At 38.8% G+C, this 13,614-nt stretch overlaps 1 protein-coding gene across 5 annotated transcripts in view; it reads right to left on the bottom strand.

Annotated features, from left to right (window-relative positions):
* The window catches only part of ADARB2 (adenosine deaminase RNA specific B2 (inactive)), a 604,351-nt gene that overhangs the window by 201,469 nt on the left and 389,268 nt on the right, over window positions 1–13,614 (bottom strand). For 4 of the 5 annotated variants that reach the window (XM_037835667.1, XM_037835670.1, XM_037835668.1 and 1 more), the window contains exon 2: window positions 10,151–10,237. The exons of the other annotated variant lie outside the window; for it this stretch is intronic. In XM_037835667.1, the coding sequence (XP_037691595.1) occupies window positions 10,151–10,237 (87 nt within the window). The remainder of the gene's footprint in view (window positions 1–10,150; window positions 10,238–13,614) is intronic. 5 annotated transcript variants of the gene reach the window in all.

Below are 13,614 nucleotides of genomic sequence, written 5' to 3'. Positions count from 1 at the left end.
GATATGGCATCCACAGATTGGTGGTAGTGACAATAAACACAACAACTTTTGAAAGCATCTAGGGAGACTCTGGTAAAAATGAGGAAACACACACCCTACCCAGCAATTTTACATCCATATATATAGCTTAGAGAAACCTGACAGATATAAAAGCAGATATGAATAAAGATGCTCATTGCAGCCCCTTTTGGCAAAATTGAAAACTTAATACCTAAATTCCTAGTTAGAGGGATGGTAAATAAATTGTGGTATAATCATGCGATAGAACACTATTTAGCAGTAAATTTAAGGAACTAGACCTATATATATCAACATAGATGAATCTCAGAAATACAATGTTAGATGATAAAAGCAATTTGCAAAATAATATATAAAGTAAATTATACAAACTCACAAATTATATATTATTCATGTAATCATACATACATGGTAAAATTATAGACATGCTTAGAAGGGCTACATTTCAACTTCCCCTGGGGAGGGAAGGAGGGAAATGGAATGTGGGGGCAGAGGGTGGCTTCATTTGTATCTGTAATGTTTTATTTCTTTTGCCAAAAATTATCTGCAGTATTTAGCAAAATCATAATTTGCTAACTCTAAGTGATGGATACAAAGGAATTTATTTTAATATTTTATGCACTATTTTGTAATGTTTGAAATATTACATATTTTAAATAAATAAATATTTAAGGTGAATAATAATTTAATTTTTCTGGACTAGCCATCTTGGACCACTTCTCTCTGATAGAGCTGTTTTCTTTAGAAAATCTTGGTCATGGATTGCCACGTGATCCACCGAATGCCTATTGCCCTTTACCTACTTTGTGCTGCCAAAGGAACATAGTTTCTGAAGTATAAATTAGATTGATTTCATATTCCATAAAATTCTATGATTTTATACTCATGAATATTCTTGTAGAATGCTAAACTCTCAGGTTTCATATGAAATATCCTGACAATTACAGTAATCAATAGTACAGTTACCTTTCCTTGAGGTCTGCTAGATTCTGGACCTTGACTTTGTTCTCTCTCTCACATCTCAAATGGACCCAAAAATAGGTCTTATTATCACCCTTTTATAGGTGAGGAAACTCAGGCTCAAAGAGATGAAGTTGTTTGCCTGAGGCTATATCATTTGGTAATTGGTGGAGATGTGATTCAATCCTAGAAATGTTAGTCTCCTTGTTTTGTTTTGTTGCTTCAAAAGTGGTTTCGTGAAAATGGAATGGTTTTAACACTTGGCCATTTTATAACAACACCCTTCTGTAGGTTCTCTAGAAAATAATTTTTATGCCAAGACCATAGTCTCCAATCAGTGGATGGATGGGTATGTGAGATAAGATTGGCCTGGCTTTAAAGAGCTGTTCCATCTGGAGGAGGCAAGACCACACACAAAGCACTTTCCTTTGATTGTATCTTAGATTTTGCTTTAGGAATTAAAAAGTCTCCAAAGTTCCTTGGAGGCTCCATTGCAGGTTGTGAATGAGTTTTCTTCTTGTTAAGCAAGTGAAAACTTGAGGTGATTTTTACAGCTAAACCACAGCTTAAAAATCGATTTTGAGCTCCTCACTAGTATTGACACACAGACATATTGCCTTCACTTCTGCCCTGAAAGTTATGCAGTGGTAAGACCCAGCTGACACACCAAACGCACTCCTGATACTTCATTTTTATGACATTGTTGCTGAAGAATAACAAAGAAAAAAGTACAATTTCCTGGGCACAAAAGATGTCTTTGAAAATCAGGTAATTTCCAGAGGTATACTGACGTTTTCGAATGTTCTTTTCTGAGTTGACTTGCTAACTGTTATTTCAGATTGGGATGAGTTGTTCAGTTACACTGCCACAACTACTACCATCATCTCTATTAAGAAAATAAATTGATCCATCAAGAGGGAGTTCCCAGTGGAATGTGTTGGCCCCTGTTTTAAAAGTGGTCTCTAATTGCTAAAATCCTAACTTCTCACTAGTTCAATTTTCTAAATTGTGGTTCTACTATTACTTCCTCCAGCAGTTTGTCTCTCAAAATATTTGGTCTAGAGAAGTAATTTTGTTCAAAAGCATGATTCTGAGAATTTTATAAGTTATAGAGGCATAACATTCATTTACAATGTGAGTAGAAACAATTACCTTCCAAATATCATGCACGAATCTTAATCATTTTTTGTTAATCATTATGCATTTTAGGTATGCATACAACAATGAGCTCTACCATTTAGGGTATTTCAGACCAGGGGATAATAGATTAAATCATCCATGCAGTTTTCCAAATTGAACATAAAATTAAAAAAAAAAAAAAAAAAAAGGCAAGAAGCAATACAACCACAAACCCCACACCATATTGTCTGGAAACCTGCTTGGGGCTTTCTAATTTCTTATTGATTTTTCACAACGGGAGGACTGAGGGAGATTGTTAGTGTTATTAAAGCACCAGCATATCAGATGACCTTTGTGGCCTTAGAACAGCAGAATTTACAATCAAACACTTTTCCCCTCCACCCACACTATGTCTTTCATATACTACTTTTCCACAACTCTAAATATATTATGACTGTCATTGTTAATGTTTTCCACGGCATAAGTCATGATTATTAAACGGTGGTATGAGGACCCCTTCCATTTAATAATTCCTGATTTAAAAAATGCAGACTTCTGGACTCTGTCCTAGACATGCCAGCTAGACTGTATGGGAGTAGTATTTATCCACTAGTTTTGAAAACCACTAGACTAGGGGTTAGAGTCCTTTCAATGGCCCAGAATGCTCTGTTTAACTGGCGTGTTGAGTCAAAGCAGTGATTGCAAAACCCCAGCTCTGCCTCAGTGTTGGCTTTCTCTGCCAGAAGATGTAAGGAAGCAGTGCAGTGCCATGCAATGGTTTCTTCGTGGGCTCTGGATTCAAGCAGATTAGAGATCAAATCCCCATCCCATCATTAGTATATATGTGGCCAGTGGGCAAATCACTCCATTTTTTTTTTCAAAAAAAAAATGAGAAATTTAACAGCATTTGCCTTATGAGGTTGTAATGAGGATTAACTAAGGTAGCTCAAATAATGTGCTTAGCTAAAAGCGTAATATATAGGAAAGTGTAACATATTTTGTAAAATTAGCAGGGAAAAATGTTAAGCAGACACTTCTAACCTGTTTCTTTTTTGTCCAGGCGCAACTTCTCCGCCTGCTTATTTTATTTACTGACATTCCAAATCATTTTTTCCAGAAATTCCAGAAAATCCTTGAAAGAAGGGGAAACATGTCCCCTTATATCTCACAATAAACCTGGTTCAAATAGTCATAATGGAGATCTCATTTCTGAGGTTTAAAGATTTTTCTGCTGTTTCAGAGATAGAGGCCTGATGTCTTGAAATAGTCCCACTCTGTCATTAAGTTTCAGTGGTCATGTGAGCTGCATGGTGCTCTCCACACTACAAATATCCACCTGTGCATCTCTCTTTTCCTTTTGGTTGGCAGGGCAAATGTTGATTCTCACAAAAACTTACTAAGTCTTCCTGAGTGTTGGTAGGTCCCGAAGCATACAAAAAGATAAAAATAGTCTTCCCTTTTAGGAAGCTCATGGTCTAGTGGGAGAAACAGAAATAAATGCAGTGTCACAAGTGTGGAGCTGAAAGGATGCAGAAGGCCCCTGGGGTGGGGCTGGGGGCACAGAGGAGGGGCACTACCCCTGTCTGGGTTAGGGAGGGTCACAAATGGCTTTCCCCTGGGAGGAGTGTGAGCAAAGGACTTGTCTTTGCTGAGTGACCCATCCCCCTGAGGCTTGGATTCTGCTTAAAGATACATCTGGTTACGGGAAACCTCACACCAATTTGCTGGACCCCTGCTGGAGTTTTGCTCTGGTGATTCTATATGAACTTTTCACAGGACTCAAACTCTGGTTTCACAAAATGAACATTTTCTGCTTCCACATGAAGGGTATTAAGTTACATTCCCTTCCCCTGAACCGGGAAATTATTCTCATTTTTTTCCCTTCATTTACTTAATAGGATTCACACACTCAATTGCCACATGGAATAACCCAGAGATAAAAAGTCAGGAAACCAAGAAACACGTTTAGTTGGATCTCAGCTTCAGGGACTTGAAACACGCAGGGGGGATCTGTCACCGCTGACACACCTTCGCTCGTCTCCCCTCCCTTTCACAAACCCTGTCCTCCACTTCCTGGCCTTTGGGTCTGTGTTCACACCGGAAGTCATACCAGGAAACTGAGAAGCTTGTGGCTGAGGGGAAGCTGGGGGCCTTTTCTGAGTTTAAGTCGAGCCAGAAACTGGCCTCATGTGTGTGACATTAACTTCCCGGGTGCCTGCTCCTCCTTTTGATGCTCTAGGGCAATTCCCCGCTGCAGGACTGTTCCTTACAAACTTTCACCCCTTACCTGAGAATATTCTGGGCACCCCCTCAGCTAATTCCCTCTGGCATATGCTCAGGAAATGCAATAATAATTTTGACTTAGCCTCGCACAAGCCTGATTAGCATAACAAATCTGCTCTTCCACATGTATGTGTGGGCAGTGGGTTCAAACCATTTCCAGCTCTAACACTGATTTTCCAGCACTGACATGTGTGAGCATGAGCTTTTTTCTAGTTCTCACTCCTTTGAGTTTTGTTTATCACTTGCCTAGGCTTGACCTCCTCTCTGAAAGAAGTCTCCAGTCTTTGTGAACTTGTTGGTTTCTCCACAGTAATTAAGGGCACAGGCCTTGGATTCAGCTATACCTGGGTACTGGCTGTGTAACCTTGGCACGTTACCCAGTTCCCCAAGCCTCAATTTTCTGCTTTGCAACTTGGTATAAAAATCATGCCTCCTACGAAGGATTTATTGTGAGGATTAATTTAGACAATGCAGGTAGAACTTTTAACATCATCTATCAAATATTGTAGATCCTCAAAAATGTGTGTTTTGTTAGTGTTATTATGGATAATTATTACTACCAAATAGTTACAATAGTTGCTATTGTCTTTTAAGGGCATTAAGCAGGGCAAGCAGTGTGCTTCTCTTAGGGTTCTCCTAGGGATTTGAGATTATAGGACTTGAGGGACCAATACGATAAAACTATTTGATTCTAAAAATTACTCGTACATTTGGAACAAGTCAAACTCGGGGTTCATAACAGGATTTAAGAAATGATTGAATCCTCTAATTTTACTCTGGAATTCATTCTCCCAAATAATTACTATTCTTGCCAGCACTAACTCATAAACTCATAGTATGTTACAGCTGCGAGTAGCTCCAAAAGAAATCTTATATTAGAGGCCTGGCTGGGGAAATAGCTTGTTAAAATTCAGCTGTATATTAAGGTTCATTTAAAGGTTTACCCATCCTCCCACCTTACCCCAATCCTCTCTCTTTCACTCTCTCTTATACACACATCTGCACACACACACATTCACAGTGATACACATATATGCACAGACCCATTCACATGCAGAACCACACACATAGACACAGACACACAAGAACATGCCACAGGCACACAAACAGACACAAATCATGACTTTTCAGCTTTTTTGGCACATGTGGCTTTCCTAGGTGAGTTGAGTTGTTTCAAGCTCCTCAGAGCTGCTACTCACACAGGCAGGACAGGAGGCCATTGCTCCTTACCCACTCCCCAGAGAGTTCCAACAGGGACATAGTGCCTTGGTATATAAAATAACGAACGTGCATGTGTGTGTGCCCAGGGAGGAGGGAGGCAAAATCACCCCTGCAGGAGAATACTGGTGACACAGAGAGGGGAGCAGAAGAGTAGAAGTGATCTGGGGGACAGGGAATCCGCCCATCCCACCCCCACCCCCATCAGGGGCTCATACATACTCCCCACCTTGAAAAATTTCTGGTTTAGATTCAGAGGCTTTTCCTTAAAGAATCCCTCTCCCAACAAAACCACATGCCTGGTTTCCTCAGTGCCAACAGTGGCAGGTTTCACATTCTACCTCTATGCATTAGTAAATTACTTTATACTTTCAGGTATCTTAAAATGAGGTATCTGTTAGCTGTGTCTTTTATAAGGTCTTTGCAAGAACATCAGATTATCAGGCAGTTGCACATGTCCTTCCATTGTGGAAATCAGAAAAAAAGCAGGCAAATAACTTCAAACTACATTAGATAAATACCATAAGCAGCAGTAATAGAATAATCATGAGCAATTTGAAAACAGCCAAGCACTAAAAGAAAATGTCTAAGTCAGACAGACATATATAAGGGGAAATGCAAAATGAAATTATTTCCATTCTGCTTCTCTCACACATTGATTTGTCTCCTGAGCCTCAAGTACATTAGCTTGTTTGACAAAAAGTGTCAGCAAATATAGTGCTAAGTTTAAAGGTTTAACACATCAAAGAATTGCCATTTTGGGGAGAAAGAGCAAAATTGTATAATTTCATGGCTGTGGTTAAACTTTCATTTTCCAAGCAAAATATATGCTTCTGGATTTATTAAGTTCGATTACGTAGGCTGCCTTATATTTGTGCATTTCCTGCCATCATTCAAAAAGTGGAGAAGGCAGGTGTATAGTTTACGTACGTCTTTTGATGTGATCTCATTATGTTTATCAACCTGACGAGTGTGAAATGTCACTGTCTGCCTGGGTGCTTGCTGATGTGGTTATTTATGTGCTTCTTCCTCCTTTGCTGCCTCTCTTTCCGGGCAAGCCGTCCTCTGTCTGGTCATTATGCACACCAGACTTCCCCTCAAGAATTGGCATCATCGAGAACTCTCCAGAATGTGAATGCATCACTAGCAACAGCATCGCCTGTGTCTGCAGGTCAGAAGGGCTCCAGAGAGCCAGCCATCCGATATGCCATGCTACATTTGAAGAGATAATATTGTTCCTGGTGAAGGCTATTGTTGTTAAGCAGCCCCTAGTTGTAAAAAAAAGAACAATGTTTCCTTTCTGTAAGACGAGGTCTACCAATAGGAGAAAGACAGGCAACCTGGATTCTCCATTCAAGGAAGAAGGACATGGCACGTGGGTCTGAAAAACCATGAAAGTAGAAATTTGGATTTAGAGCATCTGTTATGATAGAATGCAGCATAAGATGATGGGCAACCACATTTGCCTTCTTACTTTTGTCTACTTAGTTTAGCAAGGTCCTGGCATTTGCTAATCATACATTGGCACCATAGCAGAGAATAGCTTTCGTTGATCAGGCTAGGCAGGCAGAAGACAGCCTCAGTTGAAAGAGTCATCACACATGATCCCATGAAGCTGTTCCTGAACATGGGTATGACTGAGAGTTAAGCAGATACGGCCTGGTGGATGCCATTTCTTGCCATCAGAACCCTTGGTGCAAAGAGCACGGATTCTGCAATCAAACAGCCTTGGTCCAATGTGGGCATCTCAGCCCCTTCCTTACGTGATCTTGGTCAAATTAAAATTTTAGGTATCTTAAATTAGAGAAGAGATGGCAGAATGAGCAGTAATTCACTCACTTTTTAGGGTTTGAAGAGAAGTCTTAAAAACGTAGAATTAAATGATGAAGTCTTAGCCAAACCCACCTCACTGATCACTGGCTTCCGGGTTGGGGGCCTTATAAAGTGCTATCTTCTCTCAGACTATGTTTCCTGTCTGGTATACTTTTTTCCTTTCTCTTAGCTCTGTGCCCTTTAAATTGAGGAATCCATAGTTCTAGGAATGAACAATGATATATGCCAGGGGATACAAAGGATCCAGGAAAACAGGGGCAAACATGGCGTATATTCCTGAATGGTCAAATCCCACTCAATGGTAAAAAATGTAAAACTGTTGTATATTAAAACCAACCAAGACATATTTGGAGTGGAATCCAAATATTTGATATTCAAATATAATAAAACATGAGCCTTCAAAATAAGTTGATCTTTGCTTCTCCTACTTACTGGTCTTCCCTGCACACGAACATGTATACACAAACACACACACACACACACACACACTCAACCTTCAAGGGAATCAGCACTTACTCTTTTTCTATCCATCAGTGGCATTTGGGTAGCAAATAGATAAGACAGAATTGGTAATGGTAGAAAAAACTATTATGACAGGTCTAATCAATTTGGAGTTTTATCTCTGAACAATCCATAAAAATAGGATTCACTGAATCAATTAACAGCATCCATTACAAAGGGGGGTGATTAATCCATTGATAGAAAATAATATTTTTTAATTTCAAAAGCATTTTGTTATATCATAATCAATTAAAAATTGTATTCTTATTTGTGAGTTTCTACCTATTAGCCAGTGATCTGAATTAGGGAAAATAGCTTTACTTACTAGGTTGGCTAACTTTGAGCATTTTCTAGATTCCGGGTCCTTGCCTAAAATCCTTTTCATGTATTATCTTATTTGATTCTCACCTCAACTCTATGATTTAGGTTTTATTGCTATCCCTGTTTTACAAATGAGGTAACTGAGTCTCTCGGAAGTAAAAGTAATTGCCCAAGGTTATATAGCTAAAAAGTAGTAGAGTCTAAGATTAAATTCAGACAGTCTTGGCCAGAACACTAGACTGCTTCTCCTTTCCTAGCAGTAGTTCTAGGATCAGAAACTGTGACCCTGTTGTGGTGTTGGAAGTTGAAAGAGGAGAAGCTCCTGCGTGGGATGTTACACTTTCAATAACCTCATAAAGTAAAATGTGGTAACTTTCCAAGGACACTAGGCGATTGTTTCTCAAGTTTTTGATCCTGTGGTTGCTACAAAAAGGTGACTACTGCATTTCTGTACGTTAAAAAGATGATCCCTCCACTCCTAAATGTTCTCTAACCTTTGCTCACTCCTTCATTTCTTTTTCTCCTTAGGGAGACTAGGTAGAGCCAGGCTTACGGCAGTTCATGGTGGAAAGAGAAGAAAACGGTGAGTAAAATTTTCCTTCTGAGAGATTTCATCCACATGCCTTATCAAATAGCTCTGTCTGCACATCACATTCAGCCTGGTGTGTGTGTGTGTGTGTGTGTTGTGTGCACATATGTTTTAAACATGCTTTTTTAATTTCTATAAATTTTATGAATTTCTCAAGTAGCTATCATAATTTACCCAATCTTCTGGAAATTTTCAAGATTAGATGATTCTAGAATAGAAACAATCATTTGTCCAGGTTTCACTCCAAGCTGTATGCTTTACTGAGGAATGAGCTCTGAACCCAGTTCTATTCCCAATTTTACTTTCTCTTTATCCTCTGCACCTTTACTTCCTTGTTCATAAAATGAAGGTATCAGACTAGGTCATCTCTGAAGTTCCCTCTGATTCTGACATTCAGTGATTCTCTATGACTTTGCTTTTGTAGAAAAATCCAGAGTAACAACCTCAGTTTCCAACATTGTCAATTCTCTTTTTATAAAGTTTGGGAAGGAGCTGTTCACACATGTATATTGTGTTTCTTAAAAACTGATGGCAAAATGGCTAATATTCCAGAGCAAGCCCCTCCCTTGGTGAAGCCAACAAACCTAACAACCGCCAATAAACATTTTGCTTCTGCCCCATCCCACCACAACACGCACATTCTTAACTCTTCTTGGCTTAGAAACGAACCCATCTGTTACGTGATATTAAAATGCAAAGGGATGTTCATGTGATTTGGAATGTTTCATCCCCCTCTTTTTAATGCTTGACAATATGTTACAAACAAGAGGAGAGCGTGCTGCATGCCAAAAACTCCCCAGAATCACACACACACCCTCGCACCCCCCCATACCAATCCTGTCTACTCTGAGGTCTCCTTCTTGGTCTGAACAGAAACTGTTCGGATCCTCTTCCTCAAACCAACTTGGTGGTACCTGTATGACCCTGCTTTTGTGTCTCTCCAGTTTCATGTGCCAGAATCTTCCCTTGTGAAATAATTGTATAAGCTGCATTCAAAGACACTGCATTCCTCTTTTTTGTGGAGGAGGAGAGAAACACAGGAAAGAGGGGAGGGAATGGTCCAAGAGAACCAATGTGGTGGTTCCTATGTCCCTGGGGGTCAGTACTGACACTTTCTGGTGCTGGAGGGCATCTAGGACTCTAGGCTGAGGAAAGGCACAGAGCCTCTTGCTCTGAGAAGCTGGGACCGCTGCCCCCTACCCCCTACTACTGCAAGGATCTTAAGCCTTTGGGCACAGTTGGGAAAACTTCCTCTTCACATACAGCCTGGGACTCCATCCATGGTTTGGGGAAAGGGTTGCTGCTTACTTAAATTGTCTTCATCTTCTGTATTTGTGGTACCGGGGCTTAGGTACTTGAAGGGAGCCATGAAGGTTGACAATATGCTTACTTTGTCTGGAAAGAAAAAAAGAACAGGAGATGCACTTTTGACATAGAGTTTCAGAAAAACTCAAGGCTTTCATATGTTCTTATTACTGATGTGTTGGACAAGGAAGGTTGAGAGGTCATTTTGGTTTCAACCACTTAATTCCAGTCCAGTCTTTTATTGAATTTCTGACAGCATTTTATCAAATTCCTCATTCCATTCAATTTTAAATTTTAAGGATTTCTATCTTTCTTCTTTTCTTATTTCTGGCATCTCCCTTCCTCTTGCTCCACATCCCTCAAAACTTAAAGCTATAGTTTCCAGGGTAACAATGTTACATCTGCTTACAAAATTGGGTGGGACATCACCTTCCATAGCAACTTCCTTTAACAGAGAGGAATGAAAGCAAGTAAAAAAACAAAAAATCCACCATTAAAAAAGAACCATGTGTTGAGTGAATGTGATGGAAAGGGGAGGCTTGGAGTCACGTATGTCACCAGAAGGAAATTTGGAGGTTAAAAGATGGGAATGTGTATAACAGTGAATCTTGTGGTGGACAAGAAATCTCTTTCATGAATTAGAACAAATATATGACACTACAACTAGAAGCTAATAATAGAGGGGTATATAGGGAAAAATATACTTATTGCAAACTATGTACTACAGTTACTAGTATTTTAACTTTCTTTCATCAACAGTAACAAATGTACTACACTAATACCATGAATCAATAATGGAGGAGGGTGAGGGGTAGGGGTATGGGAGGATTTGAGTTTTCTTTTTTGTTTTTATTTCCTTTCTGTAATAATGGATGCACAGCTGTATGATGGTACTGTGGGCCTTTGATTGTGCACACTGGATGATTGTATGGTATGTGAAGAAACTCAATAAAATTGAATTAAATTTTTTAAAAATGTAAATAAAGCCAAAACTATTTTTCCCCATTACTGGATTTTGCTTTGTGGACTTGACATGGAAGGGAAAAAAAACTGGACTCATCCCAAACCATAGCCATGCCACTTTTGGGTGTTTGAGTAGAAATAGAAGAGGGGAAGAGAAGGAGCAGAGGAGGAGGACAAGCAGGGAGGAGAACAGATGACTGGTTGAGACTCTCTGAGAGCAGTAGGGACCCATCTGAATAGTATTTCCTGGAAGCGGGGAAGTAGAATAAAAACTGTGAAAGAAAGCCTTTGGAAATGCCCTTCTACCTACAGCCCATAAATTGCTCTCCAATGATACTTTATGGTAGTGGGGTAGAATAAGGTGAAGCTAATCAAATGTACTGGACACCTCTGGGTACAGTGCATTATATGAGGTGCACCTGAGAGTGAAAATGGACCAAACTAGGAATGCCTCAGGTGACTAATAAAATACAATTTTTTTTCTTGGTCTCAGCAATTTCATTTTTAAGCAGAGAGCGCGAGGAACTGTAGATTGGGGGTACCACAGGGAGAAATAAAAAGGAGTCACAAGAAAAGTTCCTTCTTTTAGAGATTCCTATCTAATAAATCAAACCACAGAAGTTAGGAGTACTTATCTCTAAGAAGAAATTTCTCCAATACAGAAGAGATCCCTATCCAGAAACACAGCACATTGGAGACTTCCTTGGTTCTCAGATTCCCACCCCTCAATTGCACTTCCTGACTTCTTCCAAGTTTTTATAGTTAATCGTGTTATGAATCTTGACATTTATTTTAAAAATATTGACATTGGAGCCACAGGAACATCACTCTGGTACCAAATAGAATCATTTCCTATTTTTCCTAATGTTTCTTCAAGTTGTCAGGGGCATTAATCACCACATGTTTATTTACTTGGCTAGATAAAATACCTTCCACTTGTTTCTGAAGGCGTCAATATCGAATGCAAACTTTTTTTTAAGTAAGGTTACTGTATTTTTATTATACTTCTTTTTTGTCTTTTTCTGTAATAAAAAGAGAACTGTTAATACCATGCTCCCATTTTGGCTCCGTGTCCCACAGTCTAAGTGCAATTTCTCTGGAAAATGCTAACTGGTGGTTTTATTTGTTGTTGGCATTCAGGCGCCCCGATCCATGGCCTGAAACTTGCTCTTTTTTTGTTGCTGAGCATGTTTTCTCTTTAGCCAGGACTTCCCGAGGCCACTAGAGTTCACACTTGAAATTCATTCAGGACCCTGTTAACAGCTGTTGTTTCCAGTAGGGACTGGCAACAATATAATGTTCACTGAAAGAGAACTTAATAAATAACTCAAATATAAACGAGTGTTCCTTCTTCGTTCTATCAAACAATAAGAATAAAACCCAGAGAAGGATTTGTTCTCCCTGAACCCTCATGGCCCAAGCTAATTTACAACAAGAGAATGAAATATCTTGCTTGAGTTATAATTTCATTAAGGGAGTCCAATAATATTACACAAGAGTGTGAAGCTGAAATGATTTAGTCAGAAGGATCTCAAAATGAAATTACAGTCTTTCCAATAAAGCAAAGCTACCAGCCAACCCCCTACAAAAAAAAAACACCATTTCAGAGCTCACCTAAGCACAATTGTGAAATATGTAAAGATTATTTTGAGCCATCAAAATTCTCACTTTCTAGGGTTGCTTGATTTATCAAATAGAAATGCAAGATGCCCAATTAAAAATGAATTTCAGATAAGCAATAAAGAATTTTTTGTTTGGGACATACATATACTAAAAATTATTAATTGTTTACCTGAAATTCAAATTTACCTGGAAGTCCTGTATTTTATCTGGCAACCCTATCCTTTTATGCCCTACCAACTTTTCTTCAGTGAAGTGGATTTTGGATTTCAAGGGCAACTTTTAAAAAACCAAACCAAAAAAAAAAAAAAAAAAAAAAAAAAAATAGAAAACCAACAGAGCTGCTAACATTTATTTGCTAAGTAAGTACATCTGAAATTACAACCATTATCTACCACCATCCTTGCTTCATAAAAAAAAATATTTTAACACTGAAAGCATATAAGCTATGTTCCTAATAAAGGCCAGGCTGCATCTTTAGAAAGTCTTTAGAAAAGGGGATGAGGAACAGCCCTTTTCCCCCTTTTTTAGAGAAGTTGTGGGTTTACAGAACAATCATGCATAAAATAGAGGATTCCCATATACCATCCCACCACTAACACCTTGCATTGGTGTGGAACATTTATTGCAATTGATTATAGCACATTTTAATAACTGTACTTTTAATTAAAGTCCATGGTTTAACTTATAGTTCACTGTTTGTGAAGTGTAGTTCCATGGATTTTTTTTTAAAATTTTATTCTCTTGCCATATAAACATTCTAACATTTCCCCTTTTAATCATATTCAGATTTTTTTTCAATGTTGTTAATTGAATTTATAAGGTTATGCTGGCACGCACCACCATCCATTACCAAAACATTTCCATCATTCCAAATAAGAACT

This window comes from Choloepus didactylus, chromosome 5 (assembly GCF_015220235.1).
Source record: "Choloepus didactylus isolate mChoDid1 chromosome 5, mChoDid1.pri, whole genome shotgun sequence".
Lineage (NCBI taxonomy): Eukaryota > Metazoa > Chordata > Mammalia > Pilosa > Megalonychidae > Choloepus > Choloepus didactylus.
Note: the sequence above shows the minus strand (reverse complement) of the source record. Positions and strands in the feature narration are given on the sequence as shown.